The 23,333-nt window shown below is 31.6% G+C and overlaps 2 protein-coding genes across 4 annotated transcripts; one reads left to right on the plus strand and one right to left on the minus strand.

The window, feature by feature from the left end:
- Nucleotides 1-402: 402 nt before the first annotated feature.
- On the plus strand, nucleotides 403-7,737 carry LOC107425342 (ultraviolet-B receptor UVR8). 3 transcript variants are annotated; one of them, XM_048479407.2, is made up of 16 exons: nucleotides 405-498; nucleotides 684-949; nucleotides 1,752-1,828; nucleotides 2,769-2,847; nucleotides 2,959-3,018; nucleotides 3,205-3,306; nucleotides 3,432-3,525; nucleotides 4,103-4,145; nucleotides 4,254-4,299; nucleotides 4,407-4,453; nucleotides 4,584-4,686; nucleotides 4,977-5,031; nucleotides 5,138-5,204; nucleotides 5,524-5,560; nucleotides 6,455-6,534; nucleotides 7,336-7,737. In XM_048479407.2, the coding sequence occupies exons 2-16, from the start codon at nucleotides 694-696 to the stop codon at nucleotides 7,453-7,455; spliced, it is 1,266 nt and encodes a 421-aa protein (XP_048335364.2). In that variant the 5' UTR covers nucleotides 405-498; nucleotides 684-693; the 3' UTR covers nucleotides 7,456-7,737. The 3 variants fall into 3 exon arrangements, with proteins under 3 accessions (XP_048335365.2, XP_048335366.2, XP_048335364.2); XM_048479408.2 differs by having other exon boundaries at nucleotides 403-949; nucleotides 6,458-6,534; XM_048479409.2 differs by having other exon boundaries at nucleotides 403-949; nucleotides 4,112-4,145.
- Nucleotides 7,738-17,345: 9,608 nt separating this feature from the next.
- LOC107425369 (diacylglycerol kinase 2) lies at nucleotides 17,346-23,043 on the minus strand. Its single transcript, XM_048479569.2, has 8 exons — nucleotides 22,722-23,043; nucleotides 20,698-21,889; nucleotides 19,626-20,001; nucleotides 19,460-19,536; nucleotides 18,776-18,895; nucleotides 18,484-18,648; nucleotides 18,075-18,212; nucleotides 17,346-17,969 (listed from the first exon to the last, which is right to left on the minus strand). The coding sequence occupies exons 2-8, from the start codon at nucleotides 21,808-21,810 to the stop codon at nucleotides 17,820-17,822; spliced, it is 2,139 nt and encodes a 712-aa protein (XP_048335526.1). The 5' UTR covers nucleotides 21,811-21,889; nucleotides 22,722-23,043; the 3' UTR covers nucleotides 17,346-17,819.
- Nucleotides 23,044-23,333: the final 290 nt, after the last annotated feature.

Here is a 23,333-nt window from a genome sequence, read left to right on the forward strand (position 1 = left end):
CGGTATTTATTATAATAAAATTATATATATATATAAAATATTATAAATATATATTTATTGTTTATTTAAAATTTATTTTAAAATAAAACTTAATGATATATATATTTGGATAAAAAAATAATATTTTTCAATCAATTATTTAATATTATAATAATAAAAATATATATTTTTAAATACAATTAATAAAATTAAAAAAATTTATACTTTTAAATAGTTATATTAATTAATATTATAATATAATTATAAATAATAAAAATAAATAATTAATTTATTGATAACTTTTAAAAAAAGTTAAAATGATATAGAAAGTTCATCAATTTTTTTTTATTTTTTATTTTTTTAATTTTTTTTATGTTAAACACAGAAAATCCATCAACTATAAATATATAATTGCAAAAGAGTTACAGTTGAGCTTCGCAAGAGGAGAGTAACTAACCAACTCCGTCACCGACTTCTCAAAGAAGAATCGAGAGAGAGAGGAAAGAACACGTTTCACCGGTTGGAGCTTCTCATTTCTCAATTCACAATCACTTTCTTCTTTTTCTTCCCTACTGCTCCATTCCCCAAATTCCATACAACCAAATCCCTCTCACTCTCTCCCTCTCTCTGCCATAACCAAATTCTTCTTCTTCTTCTTCTTCTTCATGGTTGATTGACTTTGCTGCTGCTGCTTCTAACCACAGAGAAACCATAATGTGGAGGAGGATCGGATTGCCTTTCGCAAAAACTACAATCGGGTCGGGTTTAGGGTTAGTGAGGAGGCTGGTATGGACTAAGAGCGAGACAGGGCAGAAGTTCGCGGTGGTGTGGGGGAATGGCGACTATGGAAGGCTGGGCCTGCGGAGCTTGGACTCTCAGTGGAGACCTGCACCTGTCCTTTGCTCTGCTTTTCATGATCAAGGAATTCGGGCCATTGCTTGCGGTGGTGCTCACACTCTTTTCCTTACAGGTCCTCTCGCCGGTTTTCGCCTGCTACTTTTTTTTTCGGTTTTAATTGCTGCAAGGCTGTTTAACCAAATTTTATGGATCTTCATAAAAATCTGGAATGAAGTTGTGGTGGAATTGCAATTTGAGATATTTACTAGATCATTGAGACCCATCAAATATAGCTGTAACAACTAATACATTCGGAAAAAACCCTGAAAATATATATATATATGTTGTGCGGCCGAGATGAATTTAAAAATTGAAGCTTTGGTCCCTTACAGAATTAGTGATCTATAGTATTGCGAAAAATAGAACAAAACAATAGCAATAGAAGAAGAAAAATACACAGATTTATGTAGAAAATTTTTGACCCAAAAAAATCACGGACAAAGAAAGGCAAATTTTTATTGATGAATTTTGGAAGGATAAAGTTCACTACTTTGGAGTCCTAGAGGGCTAGCTTGCTTGAAGGGTTTTGGAAGGTTATGAGATGATCTATGCCTGGCTTTTTGGAGAGTGGGCTGATCATACTTAATTGTTGAAGGGATTTTATGGGGGAAAAAAAAAGTGTCGTATACATATCTACACATACTAGTTTCTTGCTTCACTTAGTCTTAAGATAAAAAAAGTATCTTTTATATTTATATATATATATATATATTTATCCAGTTGCTTGTTGGCATGATCCATCATTGTAATTCTGTTTTATAAATTATGTCTTTTAGTTTTGGATCACTGGGAAGTGATTTTGTTTATTAAGGCATCAACTTAGATGATTGCAAGTCAGCTTAGGTGGTCTCACAAATTGTTACATATTTTGACAGAAGCCGGAAGCATCTATGCCACTGGTCTTAATGATTTCGGACAGCTTGGCATATCAGATGATACTAATTACACTACTGTATGATATCTTGACCTTATTTTTCTTTGTTGTCCCTATGTATTGTCCGTTCTTTGTGCTTTTAATGTGTGTTTGTCTTTTTTTTTTTTTTTTTTTTTTCCCCTGAGTCAATGAATAAGATTTTGATGCATGTTCCCTTTCTGTCTTGTAAATCAATGTGATTTACATTTTTGATGTTCATTATTTGTGCTAAGTTTCTGTTTGTTCTATCTCTTTTTATTGTAGTGATGCTAACCCAGTAATTCATTTGTTTAACAGATGTTTTCCTTCTTTAACATCAATAGAATTTAGTAGATGGAGATTTGAGACGTGACTAGGATGTATAATACCTATATTATCAGTGGAAATAATTTCTAAATTCTGTTACAGATTTACAAATGTTCTTGACTTGGTCTTTTAGGTCACTGGAAATTGAAAACTAACAACATGCTTCAGAGAAGAAGGCCAAACTGTTTTATATCCTAATTTGTGTATTCTTGGCAAGAAGATCAGAAAATCTATAAATCATTTGTTTTTGGAGTGTGAAATGGTTGGATGAGCTATGGAGTACACTATTGTGTCTTGTGGAGGTAGTTGGGTTTGTACCTCAGTCGGCATCTCATTTATTTATTTATTTTTTTTAATTTTTTTTTTCCGACTTTGGATATTTTGGAAGGACAAAGAAGGGTAAAATACTACGGAGATGGATGATAATGGCTTTGTTTTGGGTAGTATGAATTTGAAAAATGTTGGAACATTTTAAGAAAAGGAAGTGGATGTTTATGTCTTTTGGAAGAGAATTGATTTTCTTGCTTCTTTGTGAGCATCAACCTGTTGATATTTGAAGATTCTTTTAGAGTTTGTTTTCATCTGGTATCTTGAGCTATGATATTGTTAAACTGCAAAGGTTCTTTGCAGTTAAATGGATGTTTACTTTACTTACCTGCTTGTCTTGTTGCAGGAGCCAGTGGAAGTGACTGGATTTCAGAGGGAAATTGTTCAAATTTCAGCTGGTTACTATCACTCTTGTGCTATAACGGGTTTGGGTTTAGACTCGATCTGGTTTAGTTTTTATTTTCAAAGTATATATCTTACAATTTGTTTTTCATGTTCAGCTCCGTTTCCGTAACAATTTATGTTATTTATTACAGCGGATGGAGAACTCTATATGTGGGGAAAGAATGCCAATGGACAACTTGGGCTTGGAAAAAGTAACAACTAAAACCATATACTATATTGATTGTGTTATAGGTGATATAACTCTAGTCACTGGACTTATTGTTATATATGTAATTATTTGTTATTGTTGAATCTTTTCAGTAGTAGTTTTCTAGCCAATGGAAATTTGACAACTGAACACTATTTTCAGTAAATGATATTATGTAACTGATATGCAGGAGCACCTAAAGTAGTTCCTAGACCAAGTAAAGTTGAAAGCTTGGTGGGAATCACTATTAAGATGGCAGCTTTGGGATCAGAGCACTCGGTGGCTGTTACTGGTATATGGAATATGTTTTAAATATTCAATTCTGCTTTATTATGATTTATGACTTTGTAGAGTTCTTTCCCAAACTGGAAGCCTTTAACAAAAGAAATTATAAAAGAAGTTTTGTTTAATCTTCAGATGGAGGTGAGGCCCTGAGTTGGGGCGAAGGTGGGTCTGGAAGACTTGGACACGGCCATGAATCAAGCATTTTTGGTTTCTTTCAAAGTAACAGGTTACATTTGGTTGTATTAAAATATTTATCTATATCATAGACACATTTTGGCGTCTTTCTTGCTTTTTCTTGTTATATGTAAATTTCAAATTGTTTAAAATATAATTATGGCTTTGGATGATTTGATATCTTTCAATCTCCTGGTTGTAGTAGAAATTTGCATATCCCTTTTGGAAGTTGCAGATTTTGTTTCACTTTCTCTTTTCCTTTATATCATGAAATATCAATTATTACCACAATGATACTAGACTCCTACCAAATTGTTACATGTAGTATTTCATATTTGATTTGTGGTTCTGATATCTAGTTAATTATGTGGCAATATAAAGTATCTGATAGGTATAATTTGGAGCTAAATGAGATCTGATCTAACTATGATGAATATCCAAGGAACTTTTTCCTGTTGATACATCACCTCTGAAGCTTCATAAAAATTCTTCTCTACTACTCTTCATAATAAAGTTTTGAAGTCTGCTGCATGCATCATATTGACCTTCTACTTTGGAAAAGTGCTTGTGTAACCTATCAGTAGCTTGAATTCCAAGTGATGATTTTATTGAAATATGATTTTGGGCAGCGAATACAGACCAAGACTTATAAAGAAACTTGAGGGGATCAAGGTATTAACACTCGCCAATTTTTTTTTTATGATTTGATGTTATCATCCTCATGAATATGTTTTTTATTAATCAGTGTATTTTTTTGGATTTGTTACTGATGGGACTTAGGTTAAAAATGTTGCCGCTGGATTGCTGCACTCAGCATGCATCGATGGTATTTTAGATTTCTTATGGCTAATCATTGTCCTCTGGCTTAGCTAGCTTCTCATGCTAAACTTACTCTCCTCCAATCATTTTTTTTTTTTTTTCAATATTTTGCAGAAAATGGCTCTGTTTTCATATTTGGGGAAAGAGCTGTAGATAAATTGGTAAGTGCCAGAATTGTGTTTGAATTGATTTTAGCCATCACATTCTGGTTGCTGTTGTTTTTATTGTTAATAATTCCTTTATCCTCTATTACCAGAATAGGTTGTAACTTTTTGATGAAAAACAAATTAGGGCTTTGGAGGAGTCAACAATGCATCAACACCAGCCATGATTAGCAAACTGCCATGTTCGAAAGAAGTTGCCTGTGGCGGCTATCACACATGTGTCCTTTCAAGTAATTTGCTATCTTTTCAAATGTGATATCTTTGTCATATTTCACACTCCTAATGTGTAGTTCCGCTCCATAATTATGATTAATTTGGCCTTATATGTGTGGGACTGAAGTGAATAACTTATGAGATAGGGTAAAGTGATACCGAACAAGCGACTTTTACACTTGGGTGTGTTAAGTGAGCAATTGAAGAAGCAGAGATTTTATTATTTCTTTTTTAAACTGAAGCACTGTATTCCTCTCTAATTGTTGATTTTAAGTAACTGATGTGATTTTCCTCATTTTTTCTTTAGGTGGTGGAGATCTGTACACTTGGGGGTCAAATGAAAATGGATGCCTTGGTATCGGGTATCTTTCACTTCAAGAATAATTGTAAAATGATCCTTTCTTTTTCTGTACAATTTCAGCATATGGGATACTGATATATCATTTGGTTAATCAATTTTCTTTCCAGTACTACAGATGTCTTTCATCTACCTGAAAAGGTTCAAGGCCCTTTTTTGAAATCTCCTGTCTATCAGGTTATACTACCTCTTTTTTACAAGAATTGCTTTATGCTTTCCTAAATTTCATTTATTCATATGGAAACAAATTCATTTTTTTGATTGTTGACATGTATCAAATCTTCTCAGTAAAAGGAAAATAATAACATCTCCAGTTTCTTGCGCTTGTAATTTAGGGAAGTAGTGGACATTTTCTCAGTATCTCCAGCTTGAATAAAGTTTATCTTTAGTTGAGAGCCTGAGAAATGATTGAAAAGAATCTGTCAGTCATCAATTAGCTATTCTGTTTCAGCTATAAATTGTAAATCTGCAATCTTTGACAACTGTTTGTTTACAGGTATCTTGTGGTTGGAAGCATACTGCAGCAATTTCTGGTAAGAAATTTTGAAAGTCAGAACCATATTGGATGGAGCAGTTTCATGATTTCATTAAATTTATTATTTTTAGAAAATACAAAATTTTAGTATTGTACCAAATCTGAATTTTTCAGATCTTGATTAATTATAGAATTATGAATGCAATGAAGGCACCACCAACTTTTGTGGCCTTCTGATGGGTACCTGTCTTCTGGTAAAAGGGGCCCACAGTTTCAAATATGGGTTGGGATGGTGACTTTCCATAATAGATAAGCCAAGGGAAACAATTATGAAAAGACGAAAAATGTCTGAAAGAATGTTTAGGTGTCCTCATACTCCAACATAGATTTGCACCGGCACTTTTCTCTCTTTAATATATAAAACATATGATTTCATTAATTTAAACAAGTGAGGATTACATTATCACCACCAGTGAGTTACTCTTCTCCCATAGCTGCCTCTATTTATTAAAACACTTGAACACTGAGAACTGTGAAAACTTCTAATTCTAAGAAATATAACATCTCATATTTTTCCCTCAAGTACTTTCTGATTTCTTCCAATTTTTACTCAAAAAATTTCCTAAGTTGCTAACCATAAAGGTTTGCCTCTTTTCTCCCACAAAACCTTTAAAGTTTCTTTTCATTGAGGACTGAGAAGATAGAGGAAACACCGGTTAAGTTTGGTTCACTTACAATAAATACTGCAGCATTTTGGAAATCAGAAAGACTTTGTTTGAATGAGAACTTGAAGACATGTTATAATCTATATTTCAGATGCATTAATTTCATGCTACATGCTTAACGATTGTATCATGGTGTTCATTCTTTTTATTGACTCAATCACTGATGCAGATTTTTCTTTTTCTAATGCAAACTGAATAATATAACATGAACCTTTTTTGAAAACCAGAAGGCAATGTTTTTACATGGGGCTGGGGGGGTTCGCATGGAACGTTTTCAGATGAAGGACATTCATCGGGAGGGCAATTGGTATGGCTTCCATCTCCCTAATATAACTTCCAACTGCCTTATCCTATTACTTATGTGCAACACAAGAAACTTCAGGTGTATGAATAGCCATGGTAACTAGGTCAGATTCTATGACTTATACAAATAATGCATGGGCAGGTTGCTATGCATGATTATATTTATTTGTTTATGTTCAGTTGTTTTTTCATCCAAACAGTCAGAGATGGTACTAAGCACATAACTCAATCTATAAGTTGCTTGCAAATGCTTTTAGAGGCATTTTCCTTTGCTATTTATGTCAGCATTGACCAGATGATAACGTTAAGCTCATGTCCTATCTTATCCATTTTGAAGACCTCAGATATCCATGTTTAGATGTGGAGAAAAATTACAACTACTATTTCTAATGCAAAAAAGTTGGTTTCTATTGTTGTTATTGCTACTGTTTGTCTTGTCATTATATTAAACTTAGGTGAAAATGATTTCTTATTTTGTTATCTGGTTTACTTTTCAAATGAGGAAGAAACAAAGACGGTAAGAAGATTCACGAATGCATTAATGCTAGCTTTCTATTGTTTTAGTTGGTAACTGATACTAAAATCAGCAAACCTGTAATTTTTCACATTTTTCAAAGATTTGTGGTTGGTTACGCTATTGAGAAATGTCATCTTAACTCAATTCATAATCCCGCTTATTTTATGATGTAATGATTAATCTTTTATTATCTGATCATATTAAATGAATATAATTTGTTCAACCAGAAATCATTTTTATTTTTCTGCTGCGAATTAAACTATGGGGTTTTTGTTTTTGTTATTACAGGGACATGGAAGTGATGTTGACTACATAAAGCCTATGATGGTTAACTTAGGAAAGAATGTTAAAGCATTACAAGTATCATGTGGATTCAATCACACAGGCGCCATACTTGAACATGCCTAAGGTTTGGATGCTGTAACTTATTTCTTCGAGAAAACATCTACAAGTTGTTCTCTTTCACACATTGTTTCGTCGATGTTGTCACATAGCATTTATATTGCCATTAGTCGCCAAAACAGTAGCAGTACATATTTATTATATGTCCACTAGAATACAGCCTGTATACATATTCAGTGACCTCAATATGAAGAAATACCTTGTGTAGTTATTACGATTAAAATGTATAGATATGCTTATGAAATAAAAAGGTCCAATCATGAAATAAATGAGATTTCAATGTTGCCATGAGAGTTGCAGTCAATGAAATAAATAATATGTTAATGTCTTGCAAATTTAGTGATGAAAATATCGGTATCGATAGAAATGTTAATATTGACGAAAATATCGATAAAATTACGAAAATTGTAAATATTTAATTTCGAATATAAGTTTTTATATATGAAATAATTAATATAGTAAAATAATATAAAAAATATAATAATTAAAATATAATAATAATAAAATAGTCCATAAATATTAAAAATTATTATAAGTAAAAAAAAATGTAGTATTTGTTAGAAGCAAAATATAGAAAATTTAACAAGTAATATTAAAATACATAAAATTCTCAAATATAATTCATAATATCATCAATATCAAAAATAATTTTTTGGTGCATCAAATTAATGATCATATCCAAATGTTTTGTGTGTATAACAATAGATATTTTAATTCATCATATTAGAAAAAATTTTCATTCCATGTAATTGTGAAAATCTACAAATTGACATTATCTAAAATGCATAAATTTCAAACTATAGTGGTTAATTTTTATTTTTATCGAAAAATGAAGAAAAACTACTAATAACTGGTAATAAAACAATAGATATCGACATTAATTACACATCTACATATGATTATTGATGAGTATGCTATTTCTCTAATATTTCTATAAAAATCCTTTTTTTTATTTTGATTTCCATCTAGCACTATCAATAATTACCGATAAATTCAATATTCTCATCGATATTGGCAATAAATCTATACTTTATCAATATCAAATATATTCACAGATATATTTTGCTTTCAATATCAAACATGAAAAAATATAAAAATATCAACAAAAATATCGATAATATTATAGATATTTGCATCAATGTGCAGACCATTGTATTGGATAATGTAAATTATTTTAGCAATGAAAATCTAGGCAGAACCTGTATTGATTATTTAAGCCAAAAAAAAAAAAAAAGAAAAGAAAAGAAAATAAAAAACCTGTATTGATTTGGAATGCGTAAAACTAGGAAAGTTGGACCTAAAGGTTGACATCTCTGCTAGTTTTAATGTCCTCTTTAATGGTAATGAAGATATAGATAATATCATTTAAGTTTCTAATCCATGTATTCTCTATTACCTTTTACATGGTTGACTGGTCTATCTCCTGTAGTTTATTGACCATGGGGATGAGACGGTCAACTACCTGGTGTTAGAAAATCCGAGAAGAAAGAGGATTCATTAATAAAAATTGTACCAGGCTATTAGCACTGTCCTTGAAGGAAAATTTCCCTCCTATTTTTTATTTAAAAATTTTCACTCCTTAAAAGAATGCATGCCTTTGTTGCTATCAAGCTTTCAGAGCATCTTTTCTTCTGGAATTTATTGCACTTCGACGTGCATTTTTTATTTTTTATTTTTCCTTGGTCAAAAAAGCTTGATGGAGCAACCGTTTGGTACTCTTTGAGTCTTAAGAAATTTAATTACAATTAGAGCTCAAGGGAAGATAAAGAAGAAAAGGGCAGTACCTTTTCATAAAAATTGCATGTAACAGTCGCTTAAAAGGCAAAGCATTTGATATATATATATATATATATATATTTTTTTTTGGCTTTTTAGTGGATGAGCCAAAATGCCAAAAAGTGGGATTTCATGTGCTTCAAAATTGAAATGAGCGTAGTATAGAGGATTTGCATTTAGGGTTTGATTTTGAGCTCTTTTTTATGATCTCCCTATATATATATATATATATATATATGGGACTGCGGCGACTGTCCAAAAAGGGAGTTCTCATATATTAAACCACTTTTCAAACGTATATATCATGTAGACCACAAAGAAGCTATTCATGTGGTTTGGAAAGGGAAAATTTCATTTAAATTTCTCAATTTTGCTTTAATTACAGTTAGATTTTACACTTTTAAAACTTATCCTTTAGATCCCATTTATGAGTTTTATTAATTAATTTAAAAAAAAAAGAGACTACAGTTATATTTTTGTTGTATTATTTAATAATAAAATATTAATTTTTTAATTTTTCTTTAACTTTTACTTGTAAAAATTAAAAGGAAAAAATAATAAATAGATTTGTTTTGATAAATATAAAAAATTAAATGAAGGTTATTGACAATTTTTCAAAAATATGGTGTCTTAAGTGTACTTATAATAAAAAAGAGGTATAAATGAAATTTATACGTTTTAGAAATATTTAAAATATTTTCTAATATTTCAGTGTATATTTTATATAAGTAATCTTTTAAAATATTATAGGAACATGGAAACTAGTGCTATATTGAATTAAATTAATATAATAGAATAAAAAGTATATTTGGCTCTTTGCCTTTAAAGAATTAAAAAACCAATTTTCATATTAAAAAATTAATATAAAAAATCGATTGAGACTTTGTTTTTGAAGGTTAACTATTTATAATAAAAAATATGAGCTAAATAAACAGTTACGTATGGATGCTCTTACAGAATTAGAAGAGAGATAAAACTATATGTAAATTTGTTGTAGAAGCTCTTACTTATTTACTTCGAATTTAACAATTTTAATTATTCCTTATGTTGATCAGTGTTGTTCAGTCAATAACAATAGTGTTTTTTTTTTTTAATAAAAAATATGATGATAATAGAATTTGCTCCTAACTCTTTTAGAATTAATTTATATTTAAAATGAGAAGAAAAGTGAAGAAACCAAAAACAAAAACAGATCTAAGAAACCATGTGGAGTCATTGTCATAATAAAAACACAGAGGATAATAAGAAATATCCCAAGAAAATCTATAGCAAAAAGATTTTGATTTCAAAAAGCAGGAAGAAAACATGTTTCTATAAAACAAGAAAAACAACAACAAAAAAATAAAATAATAAAAAAAAATGGAGAAAGATGCAGTGGGGGCGTGTGGGAATAGAATAGAAAAGGGTACGAGTAAAAGTAGGGATAGATATTTAGATGGGAAAAAAGGCTAAAAATAATAAGGTAATCATGAAAGAATCGCATTAATGGCAGACTTGTCCCATGTCAAAGTCCCTTCTCTTTCTCTCTCTCTCTCTTTCTCATTTATATGGCCATTTTTGTCTCCTTCTTTCTTTCTTTGACTCCATGACAGAAAAAGCCAACTGGTGGTAGCAGGTAACAGGTCGGTGGGTTTACGGGCATCAGCAGGTAAAAATTCCACATGTACTAGTTATTATTGGACAAAAAAATAAAATAATTAAATAAATCAACCACACCTGGACCACCTTGGAAATCAAACAAACATACTATTATATTATTATTAAAAAATAATCACAATTCCAACAAAACCTGGACTTCTAGTTTTTATTATTGGAGGTTTTGTTGTAGGGTGATAAGGTGTTAGTGGGTTTTGTTTACGTTTTGTTTAAGCTTATTTAGGAACTAGTATCTCACTCTTAAGGTGGGGGAAAAAAAAAACCCACCATTTACAAAAGCAGGTGTTTAGCTTTAGCACTATTCTCTCTCTCTCTCTCTCTCTGTCTTTCCCTATAAAAGAGTAGCTGTCCTTTGCTGTGACTTTGTGGGTTTGCTAGGGTTAATTTACTCAGAGCAGAGAGAGAGATGGGAAGAAAACAATGGTGTTGAGGGGAATGTTGGCTGGCTCGAGGCTTTTAAGACTGAGAAGTGTTTTCTTAAATATCAATTTAAGAATACTTCTTTATATATATATATATATATATAAGGCTTCGGACCAGGCTTCATTCCTCTCAAACGCAAAGAGTTAATTCTTATGTGTATCTACATGTATGTGTGTGTGTGTGTGTGAGAGAGAGAGAGAGATAGAGAGAGAGAGAGAGATTTGGTTGTGTGTTCTGTGAAGGTTTAGGCTGAGAGGAATGTTGTCTGGCTCGAGGTCATGTAGCTTGATTCTATATTCTATATTCTATATATATATATATATATATATGAACTACCCAGAATTTAGGTTCTTGTGTGTGTGTTTGTGTGTGTATATATATATATATATATATATAGATGGATATAGTTTTTGAGTCCTAAATGATTCTCGGACCAGGCTTCATTCCCCCCAACCAACATTTGCTTTCAGTGTTTCCATTCTTGAGTTTGGAACTGTTTCCTGTCAGATTAAAGAGAAGGATGGTGAAGATCTAAAAGATCTCTCAGCTGGTAAGGTTTTTTCTCTTTCTCACAAACTTTCTTTCTATTTCTTTTTTCTGGGATGAAAATTTCATTTTCCAAACCTAATATATATATATATATATATTTTTTTTTTCTTTTTTCAGTTTGTTATTGTTTTATGCAGTGCAGGTTAGGTTGGATGCTGTTTTCTAGTTATCCATTAAATTAAATTAAATTTTTCCATGGAGTACTAAATTCTAGAGAATATATATATTTTCTATATTGAATATATATTGTTAAATTAGTTAAATTGTTTCCCAAGAAAAGCCGTATAATTATAGTAGAAAATCTTGGTTATATATTATATTTGGTACTTTGTTTTGATCTCTTCAATTTTTTATTACTTCCAAATCATATATATTTATATATGAATATATTTCTTGCTTCTTCCTTTTCTAATTTTCTTGTCACAAGAAAATTCACAAAGAAAGTATAAATGATAATAATTATTTTTATTTGTTTTAAAAAGTAGGCAAAGATAAAATTTTAATATATATATATACTCCTGGATCGATGTTCTTTCTATTCACGTGGACAAGATGGCAATGTACTGTATAACCTATCAGATGTTAAATTCTTGCCTGCAATCTGTCCATTTCTGTAACCTATATAGGGGTCTATATAGCTCTTAGCCTAGGCTTAGAGTTTTAGGTCTTCTTGTTTTCAAGGGGTTTTCACTGAACATCACCATGTTCACTTAAATTTTCATTCCTTTTTTTTTTTTTTTTCCTTTTTTTTTTGTTTTTTGTTTTCGTTTTTTTTTGTTTTTGTTTTTTGTTTCGGATCTTAAAACAAACGAACTATTTTCCACTCCTTAAAATGGATCAAAAAATCTACATATACATTCATATGTATATATATTCACACCTCTCTTGTTCATATAGTTTTCTACTTTCGTTTACCACCATTGAGCTTTTGCATTTGAAGAAGATCATAAATACGAACTTGACTACCAAGCCAAAGCATAATAATCCATGTTTTTCCTTTTTCTTTTCCAAGTTTTGTTTATTTTCAAGTTCATGAATTTGTATACTATGAGCAAATATAACGGTAATTTTCTCCTGAATTATTCTGTTTTAGAAAATAATTTCTTTCTACGCAATGAAAAGATAATGATGATGTGGGTTAGTATAATCATCTCTAACCGTCGTAATTATTACACTTTGTTTCGTAGCAATGAAAGGTGATGCAAACACATTTATTGATTTCAAGTCAGTTTTAGTTGCAGCTGTTCAAGAGACATCTGGAAAGTGAAAACCTTATGCATACATATATGCATATATACATATTCGTAGAGTACTATCTGAAGCAAGATATTTAACAAATCATTTAAATACTTGAACAAGATATTCCATGGTGCAAAAGTTGTAAAAAGTTATAGTTAGTCAATAACATGATTTATACAATATACCCATTCAAACGCAAAAAATATTATTATTAATTATCATTACTAATGACATCAATATGTATTAAAAAAATAAATGTTGCACCTATATGCTTATAAGGCAATCTAATTAGCTATTCTTTTTTAATTACAATTTGGGAATGAGAATTTTCATCCAAATCAATGTTAAAACTTTGGATTTAGAGATATAATTTCAACGATTATACCATTGGTCTAAGCTTATAAATATTTTTAATTAAATGTCACTATGATTCACTTTTTTATGTTAGATTTGTAATAAAAAAAAAATCAGCAATAATGTATCTTATTAGTGATGAAACTGGTGAATATCGCTAAAACTTTTCAAAGATTAAAGTGATATTTGTCAAAAATCTTTTTCAAATATTTTGATAAATATGAAATCAGCCCCTAATATATGAATATATATATATATATACATATATTTGTGTATATATGAAGTAATGAGTAATGAATGAATGAATGAATGATTGCCCTCCATGCTATGGCATTGACACAAACAGATCATGTTTCTACACTCTACAATAATAATAGAAGCAACAAAAAAGCCAACCAGAATTTCCTCTTCCATATACACGCAGTGGTAGATTCTAGATCTAATTTTTAACCCTATCCAATATTTACCATAATGGTTCATGACCCCAAATACCTGCGTATTGTATGGATCTGAAACCAACCTGGAAAATAGAGAGAGAGAGAGAGAGAGAGAGAGAGAGAGAAAGAGAGAGTGACTGCATGTATATATATGTACTGTATATGTATAAATATTAATGATGCTTTCAAAGTTGTTGAAAAATCAGATACTATCCTTGGAAAAGCTCCGACCGCTCAGCAATTGGGTTTGGCTCTTTTTTCTCTGTTCATGGAAGACTCATATATAGTACACATTTTTTTTTCTTTTTTTTTTTTTTCTTTAAAGTTTTTGAAAAGGCAAAGAGATAGAGAGTGAGTAAATGACGACTATCTGACGCTTCTTGGGAAATGAAACACAGAGAGAGAGAGAGAGAGAGAAAAGCACAGACTCAGAGTGTTGTATTGTATGTGTGTATGTATGTGGGTCTGTAGGGAGGTTGATGACAAAACTTTGGTTGTCTTAAAGAGGGAAACAAACCATCACCTTTTTCTCGCTGACAGCTTCGTGGTTTGAATTTCTAATTAATTGCCTCTGGAATTTTTCTTTCTTTTTTTTTTTTTTTTCTTTTTTTAATAAACACAACACAGATGCTCATGCTCATGGTAAATGTGTTACTCTTTATTTTTTTAAACATTTTTTTAAGTATTTTTGTAGTAATCACTGTATATATATACACACAATTAAAGATGTTATTTATTGCTTTGTATCTCAATGATCACTACCGTAACAAATTAATGCCATGTATCTTATAACTTCTGTAATCATACAATTAATCAGCACTCTTTCCCAAGGAAAAAAAAAAAGTTGTGCATTTAATTGCCTTTTCTATTCATCTCATTAATAAACTCTATACCAAGTCAAGAAAAAGTACTTTTTTTTTTTTTTTTTCATAGTTTGTCATCTGGATATATGTATACAAGCATGTATACTGTATTGTTTTTCTTTTGTATGTCATTGACAGAAACGGAGGAAAAACCCTGAATGGTAATGCTTTTAGCTTTTTTTGTGACACTTAAGGAAACTCTTTACATAAAGGGTAATTCGTAATTAGTTAATCCTAGTTTTGTTTTACTTAATTAGGGTACGAGAGGAAGTACAAAAAGCAAGAGAGATTACGTGAGTAGAAAGTAGAAGGGGGTGGGAGATGTGTGTGGGTGTTCAACAGTGTTGTGATTAGTTTGATGAGGATGTAATAATGTTTGAGGAAGATGATGATGGGTCCCATTTCCAGATATTCATTCCATCATATCAGTCTAATCTCCTATTTTTCTTCTTACTATTTACTTTCCACTTTTTGTCTGACGTTCAAAATAATGCTTCATACTTTTCATGCATAGACCACCACCACTACTATTGCTACTGCCTTCTCTTTCCTTACTTCCTTTTCTTCTGCCAAAAAAAAAAAAAAAAAAAACAAAAACTTCACTGGATGATAACACAAACCAAGTCAACTCACTGGTATTTCATATATGATTTTTATAATGAAGGATATTCATGATGTAAGTGTAGTGCTATCACATATCCTCTCCATTTTTCAATTGAAATTCAAATAATAATATATTTTAGTAATATCAAAGATTCCCATCCAACTGGAGCTTTTATTTTTATTTTTATTTTTTTAAAAATAATTTTAGTTGAAATATTTATATAATTTAAATATAAAAAATTAGATTTTAAATAAATAAATAATTAAAAAAAATTAATTAAATATTAATATATCATCTATCATATTATTAAATAAATTTGATAAATATTTTAATAATTTTAGTATTATAATTGTTTTTAATTTTTTGAAATGAGACATACTCATCTTATATTATGTACATTTATGCTATAATAGGTGTGATGCCTAATCTATGATAAATCAGTGTCTAATATATTATAATTGACACTTTTATATATACAAATTTATGACTATTGGAGACAATCATATACAGTTATTAAATTTGCATAATTTGCATGATCTAACTGGTATAAATAATTGTCATTCTCTATGTGACGACAATTTCCTCCATGATAGCATTTTTGTATATATATATATATATATATATAAATGTATTGTAATCAAATGATATGCAATTGGTGTTAATTTTCATCATAAGATGGGAATGGATGGCCATCGTAGCAAAATTTATATTTTATATATGTATATTTATAATGAGCATGGAAATGGCGCAATACCCAGATATATATAGAGCAAGGTTGTTGATGAAGGGGTTAAAATGGTAGGTTCGAAGGTCCTACTTCGTCGTGCACATGGTGCGACACCCAGATATATAGAGAGCAAGGTTGTTGATGATGGGGTCAAAATGGTAAGTCCAAAGGTCCTACTTCGTCGCTTTCCTCTTTGGGTTTATTTGCATATATGTGTCTTCAAGATGGAGATGGATGATTGAGTTTACACGTAAAGAGTGTACCATGCGTAACATGACTAAAAAGTTGATCCTCAAATGCACCTCTCCACCCAAAGTTGCTTTTATATGCAAAGCATGCACTTCCTCAAAGAGGAAAAAACAAAAAACAGAAAAAAAAAAAAATGCTTGCACTTTTCCTAGGGTCAGAGAAAAAAAAACAAAGAAAGTCCACTTCTTCTAAGATGTAAACTATAAATCTCTTATCTAGGAATTATAGACAAAAATTTGTTCATGATTTCATTATTCACTGGATCAAGGTCATTGTCCATTGGTCTGTACTCTACAATATTCAATTTTCCTAATTTTTTCTAGTGATCCAAAAATTAATAAAGAATATCTGAAACATAAGTTAATCTGATTAAGCATCTCTCTCTCTCTCTCTGTATATATATATATATACACACACATATATAAATATATATGATTTTCTCTCATCTAGTACAATTCTTCCACGTACGGATAGCATAGGCATTGTCGAGCCTGAATATTCCAGATAAGAGAAATACGATGTACATTTATATAGTTTTAACATTGTGAGGATTCGCAAGAAAAAAACAAAACCAATCAATTTCATTCATCAAAATCTACTCCACAAGAAAGGAAAGCAGACAAAAAAAGATAAATAAATAAAAAAAAGAAAAATTAGAAAATGAGATACAAACTACTCATCCAGAAAAATTTCAAAGGATAGTTGCAATTTAATATCCTTGATTTTTATATTTTTCAATTTAGGCTCTCAATTTTTAAAATAGATGACTTAAACCCACAAATTTTCAAAATCACTGCTTTAAACAACTGACGGAGGGTCCAAAACACAAAATTCTGAAAATCGAGTATACAGCACACTGCAATTAATCCAAATTTCAATGGTATGCTTAACCGTTAATATTTCAATTGGTACTTAAAAATTAAGCACTTGCTTAATCAATTCAAAATTAAACTAAATTGTTAATCCAAACCAACAAGAAAAAGAAAATTACTAAATCAGGAACGATTTTGCCATACACAGATACAAGGATGAAAACCATATCTTATATATACATCTTTTATAACATTGTTAGATCTCACACCGGAATTGATGCATCCACTCAAACACACCCGCAGAAAAAAGAACAAAATACAAACAATTACCGACAAAATGGCATAGAGAAATGAGGTATGAACTATATGATAGGATTTCTATTGGACAAAAACATTTGGTATTTATACTTCTCATTTCATATTTTTACAATCTCTCCTATATATGTAAACAGCTCTCATGGTACACTCGTTTCCTGTGGTTTTGAGAAAAAAACTGCTCCTACATAAGAAGCATCTAAGAGAAAACCAAAAAAAAAAAAAAAACAAAAAAAAAAAAACAAAAAAAAAAAAAGTGCATGGGACAAGTTAATGTTAGCCTAGAAAGTGGGACAAAAGAAAAAGAATTGTGTTACTGATTTTAAGTGTCAGCTTAAAGAGACAGGCAAGGTGTATCAGTGGGGGTCAAGATAACTGGACAGCTATCTGCTGCAAAAGCGTATTTTTTTGAGACGCATTGATGATGCCTTTGCACTCGGCATCTACTAAGACATCGGTCATAATTGCAGCTGCATGACCTCTAGGCTCCTCCGAAGCCCTCCTTAACATGAACGCCTAAAAAAAACATACCAATAGCAACTTCGTTTCAATTTCCATTATCGGCGTACCCTACAATTTTCATTTGGTTTAAAGTAAATCGGTGTCAGAGAACAAATTTACCTGCCCATGATGTGTTATCTCTAAGCAACCTGGTTGTTGTATAAATGGCTCTCCATCTATTTGAACTGGGAAAGGACTCGAAGCATGTATTCTTATCACTTTTCCTTGGGCTAGCCTCCTAGCTTGTGATAGTCCAACCTGTATAGTAACAGAAACAGTATTGTGGAATCATTGATCAGACCTATTAAGTAAAATTGGATGGAAATTTGTACCCTAAAAAAGAGCAAAGATAATCAACAGATACTTTCAGGACTAACTTAATCCATTTCTTAAATTAAAAATTTCCAAAGATGAAAAACATATTGCCATCTTCATGGTCTTGCAGTTAGAGGTGGCACTTCTAGACCTAACAACCAGGACATTCTCAATTAAATTATAAATAAATGCGTAAAATAAAGTTTTCAAATACCTGAAGCTTTCCAAGGTGCCAGGCTCCACATACGCATACAACTTCAAGAACTTTATCATGCATTGACTGCAAACTAAAATTATCATCATGCTCGAATTCATTTTGCCAAAGATTTACCCCACCCATGTAGCTGCCAATGTTGAGCACGATTAAACCCTCAGAATCCTAGGTAACAAAAGAAACATAAAAATCAGAAAAAAAAAGAAAAAAACAAAATGAAAGCAACTTCTAAAATGAAAGTAAACAACTAAACAACAATAATAGTAGAAAATATATTACGATTAATGATAACCTTTGGAATATCAACATCTTTCCCATCAACTTCAAGCCAAACTTGCCACGGTAAGTCAGCACAAGTTCTGTCCATTATATCTCTTGCACCTTCTTTGGCATATCTCAATTTATTTAAAAACTGTTCCAAAGATATTAGTTAGTGATTTTTAAATGACATAAGATAGAACCAAAAAACTTCTGAACTGCTTCATTATTTTAGATTTTTTTTTTTTTTTTTAAATGACCAGAAGAAATTCTGTGTTGAAGGTTTTGTAGCAACTAGCACGAGAAATAAATTCTCTAAACAACATTTCATTTTACATCACCATTATTGTCATAGTTTCCAGGGTTGCGACCAAGAAACCTGACAAGAAAGTTCAATCAACCTGTTATCATTAGTAACCATCATCTATTGGATCAAGCCTCAAGGCAAGAAACCTGATTCATGGCCCGTTCCAACGAAAACACAATGAAGTATAAATACCTCTCTTTTAGTTATTTAAAAAAAATTCGTAAAAACTTGAACTGAGAATTCATCAAATGTAGTTTTATAAAGGCAAATAAAACAAAATACAATAAGAAACTAACCAAACAAGTAATAAATGAGATAAAAAAATAAAATAAAATAAAATAAAATATTAAAACTATAATTGAACCAATGATTATTTGACAATGATACAATATCATGAAGAAGGATAACTACCTGACTACTAAACTTCTCTGGATTTATTTCCCGAGTCATATGAAATTCATATGCAACCTTTGCATCACAACCAATACCTATTAAACATTATTAGGAGTTAGAAAGATTTTTCCCCCAAAAAAAAAAAAGAAAAAAAAAGTTAGAAATATCAACCTCAGATAGATACCTAAATAGTTCATCATGAACTTGGATTGTACTTTACTTGGATCACCTTCAAAATTTTCTCCTTTAATATCTACTTTCCAGCGATCTACCATCGTAACTGCAGCATTATTTATATCATGCAATAATGTGGTCAAGCCATCCTGTCCATCAATCATAGAGAAGCCTCTTCCCCATTGCAGCACCCTTGACAAATCATTTCCCGTGCCAAGGGGAAGAATAGCAACAGGGGGAGGTGATTCAAATTTAAGCCTTTCAATTGCATCAAGGACCCATGCAACAGTGCCATCTCCACCACAGACTAAAACTCTGAAGTAATATACATTCCTAAACAGCTCCAACCCAACCTCGGGTCCCATGGAGGCACTCAGCTCGAAAACCTGCAATTGTTGATAGTAAATCTCAAACAAATATCCCAGAACCATAAACAAATATTCAACATCGGTATTAGTCACACTGCAAACATCAATATGTTAAGAAAGGGAAAAACTAATTCATGTGAAGCTTTTAACAAGAACTTCAGAAAATTTAATCTATCAATTTATTCTAGCAAAAACTAAACATGTATAGACAAATTACAAGCTTATGATCAACTAATGAAGTTAATTTCATCAAACTGTACTTTCCTTTTTCACTAATTCAAACAGTGTATATGACTTTGTGGGATCTCAAAATATGGAAGGGAGTACGCAGTGGAGAGTTAAAGCAAATAGGGGTCTAATACAACCAATGGTTAAAGACCCTAATTACTCAAATGGGGGCATTGAAAGTCTTAGTAGTCTGCAACTCAAAACCTATGCATAAAAAATGGTGATTAACAGAGCATGACCAAAACATTGAAAAGTCGAGTTATAAACATATCCAGTGATCCATAAATGGTCATAAATATATTGCAAAAGTCTGAGTAAATAATTATAGCTGACAAAGGAAGTGTACATCCCAGGCCAACCCAACTACAGCACAATGTCATTGACATCAAGAGTTAGAAATTCTAGTGTCAAGTTTGTTCTTCCACCACATCATTTTTGCAGTATAATCATTCACAGTGACTAGATGCAAGAGAGTTCAAACATTACCTGCACAGGATTCAATAGCATGTTCAGCCTCCTCCGAAGAGAAGATCCATGCTGACCTCCACTCCTGGTGTTTATAAAGACTAAAAGAGGTCTAGCATCCTGAGGTAAATCAACCAATGTATATCTCTTTACCTGTCCAAAACTGGCAGTTCCACCCTTCCTCTGCATTAACCCGTTACGAGTGCCCTTTACACCATGTGCTCTACCATCCTTCTTTAAGAAGTCAAAATTCCTCTCACTACGGGATCTCTTCAAACCAGAAACACCATTGAGCGCAAATTCCTCTGGTGCACTGGTAGCTGAGGCATTCTGCAACTTAGCATTAATTGAGAAACCATCTCCATATTTTCGATGGCGCCTTCTTCTAAACTGACCAGAAGAGGCTATAACTTCCTCTGAGATAGAACTTACAACTCCACCTCCATTGCAGCCATCAACTTCCTTTACACAAAGAGGAGAAACAATAACCCTCCTAAGAGGACCCAAATCACAAACATCACCAGTATCTTTCGACATTTTTGTTTGACATTTGACATGTATGAGGCGCTGACACCATAAGCAATGCCAAGTAGGAGAAGCATCAAGAAACGGAACACCACAAGGTTCATCACAATAAAAGCAGAAAGCAGACATCTCAGGATTATCATCCATATTATCCCATCTTTCTGACCAATGGTGTCGAATGCGGCTAAAACCGGCCTGAGCCACACATTTGCAATCCTTTACAGCGAACTGAGAACAATAGAAATGAGCTGCTGCACCACAAACAGAGCAACGATGGACAGGAGTACATGATAAATCTTTTGCCCCTAGGCTTTGTAGGGAAACCAGTGAAGTCAAGCAAACACAGCACGTGGAAGGCTGCTCACCATAAGTAAAATCTTCCATCCACACATGATGCGAAAGAGGAACTTTTAACTTCTTCCAAACTTTTTTCTTTGCCCTTGCAGCTGCTTTAACCCAATTGAGAGATGCCCTTCTCTGCCATTTAAGAAATGCATACACAATAGCTACAAGCCCAAAAGACCCAGTGACCAGCCATCCAAAAATAAATGGACCATAACCATCTGAGCTCATCAACAACTTTATAACTGAATTGCTTAAGTCAATCATTTTTTGTATCAATTGTCACCAACTACACCAGTTGTTTACAAACTGACAAACTTGATGATATAGATTATGCATAGAAAGCCTGATTAAAAAAAAAAAAAAAAAATTGTTAGAATAATTTTTTTTAAAAATTATTTATATATAGGACGAACAATCAATGAGGAATATAATAAAAAATTGCACATATCACTATATTAGACAGGAAAAAGGAAAACCGTTGGTTCCTTTGACAAAATTGCAAATATTAGAAAAGGGAATTTAACTAGAATTCAAATATTAGCAAAAGATGATTGATGAAGCTCAAGTCGCTTAACTGTTAACTAAAACTAAAACGAAGGCCGACGAAAAGGGAAACAACTCAAGCAGTAATTATTAAAAAAATAAAAAGGAATACAAGTGACAGGGAAATAACTAAAATAAATGGTAGTAAAAAGGTGATATTTCACAGATATGGACTATCCTGGGCATGCACAAGCCAAATTACACCCAATATTTTAAATGTATTCAGAAAAAAAATTATGCCTTAGAAGACCTTAAAAGAAAACTTCCTCAGCTCCATCCAGGTACGCAGTTCATGGTCATAGCATGCGACATTACCAAGAAAACTAACCAAAAGCTCCAAAACATTAAGGAGCGATTAATCAAAAAAACAAATCAAACTCCAAACAAATCAAACAAACACAAAGCATAAAATATCAAAATGCGCATCTCTTCCGTTCAATCAAATTCCTTAATCACAACCGCAAAGCTTCCGTCAAATACACAATCAACAAGAACAGTAATCCACCGATTCAATTTCGCAGAATCCAAAAAAAAAAAAAAAAAGTAAATTCAGATCCGTAAAATCGAAAACGATAACAAACCAAATCGAAAACCCTGACAAATCAATCAATCAAAAAAATCAGAAACGTAACCTGAAAGAAAAGTGTATCGGATCCGGAAAAGGATGCGAATTGAGAATTGAGAGAGAGAGAGAGAGAGAGAGAGAGAGAGAAGATTTGGAGAGAATTCAGGGTTGGAAACGAAGAGAGAAAACCCTGAGAAGGAAGAGAATTGCGAATTCTTTCTCATATAAACAAAAAAAAACAAAAAACAGAAGGAAAATTCAGAGAAAATGGGAAAGCAAAAGAGAAATACGAGGAATTAAGAAAAAATAAAAAAAAAGGGCGGGATCTTTTTTTTTGTTCTTTGCGCATTGAACGCGGCTTTGCCTCTGTTGGAACCACCGTTGGCCGATTTTGGGGTCCCGTTGATATTCCAAAAAATAATTTTTCCCAATTTTTGTCTGCGTATGGTGTTAAATGACTGGAATATCCTTCAATTGTTATTGGAATTACTGCATGTTCCCTTTTACCTTTCGTGCTGGTATTGCCGACGTGGCAGTGGCTTTTCGGAATTTAGATTCTCTGGATTCGCCTAGATTCAAGAATTTTTATTATTATTATTTTTTTAAAATGTTCCACCGTTTTGGTTGAATTTTTATGGGGGATTTGGTCTCTAATGTTGGGCTTGGATTCAACACCCTT

The sequence above is a fragment of the Ziziphus jujuba genome, chromosome 7 (genome assembly GCF_031755915.1).
Source record: "Ziziphus jujuba cultivar Dongzao chromosome 7, ASM3175591v1".
NCBI lineage: Eukaryota > Viridiplantae > Streptophyta > Magnoliopsida > Rosales > Rhamnaceae > Ziziphus > Ziziphus jujuba.

Bases quoted from the DNA above. Each gene is read 5' to 3' on its own strand.
- LOC107425342 (XM_048479407.2), top strand. From the start codon at position 694: ATGTGGAGGAGGATCGGATTGCCTTTCGCAAAAACTACAATCGGGTCG. The intron at 3,019-3,204 runs GTAACAACTAAA...ACTGATATGCAG, and splicing joins ACAACTTGGGCTTGGAAAAA to GAGCACCTAAAGTAGTTCCT. The intron at 3,526-4,102 runs GTTACATTTGGT...GATTTTGGGCAG, and splicing joins GGTTTCTTTCAAAGTAACAG to CGAATACAGACCAAGACTTA.
- LOC107425369 (XM_048479569.2), bottom strand. From the start codon at position 21,810: ATGATTGACTTAAGCAATTCAGTTATAAAGTTGTTGATGAGCTCAGAT. The intron at 20,002-20,697 runs GTAATGTTTGAA...CAACAATTGCAG, and splicing joins TGCTATTGAATCCTGTGCAG to GTTTTCGAGCTGAGTGCCTC. The intron at 18,213-18,483 runs GTATTTGAAAAC...GTTACTATACAG, and splicing joins GGCACCTTGGAAAGCTTCAG to GTTGGACTATCACAAGCTAG.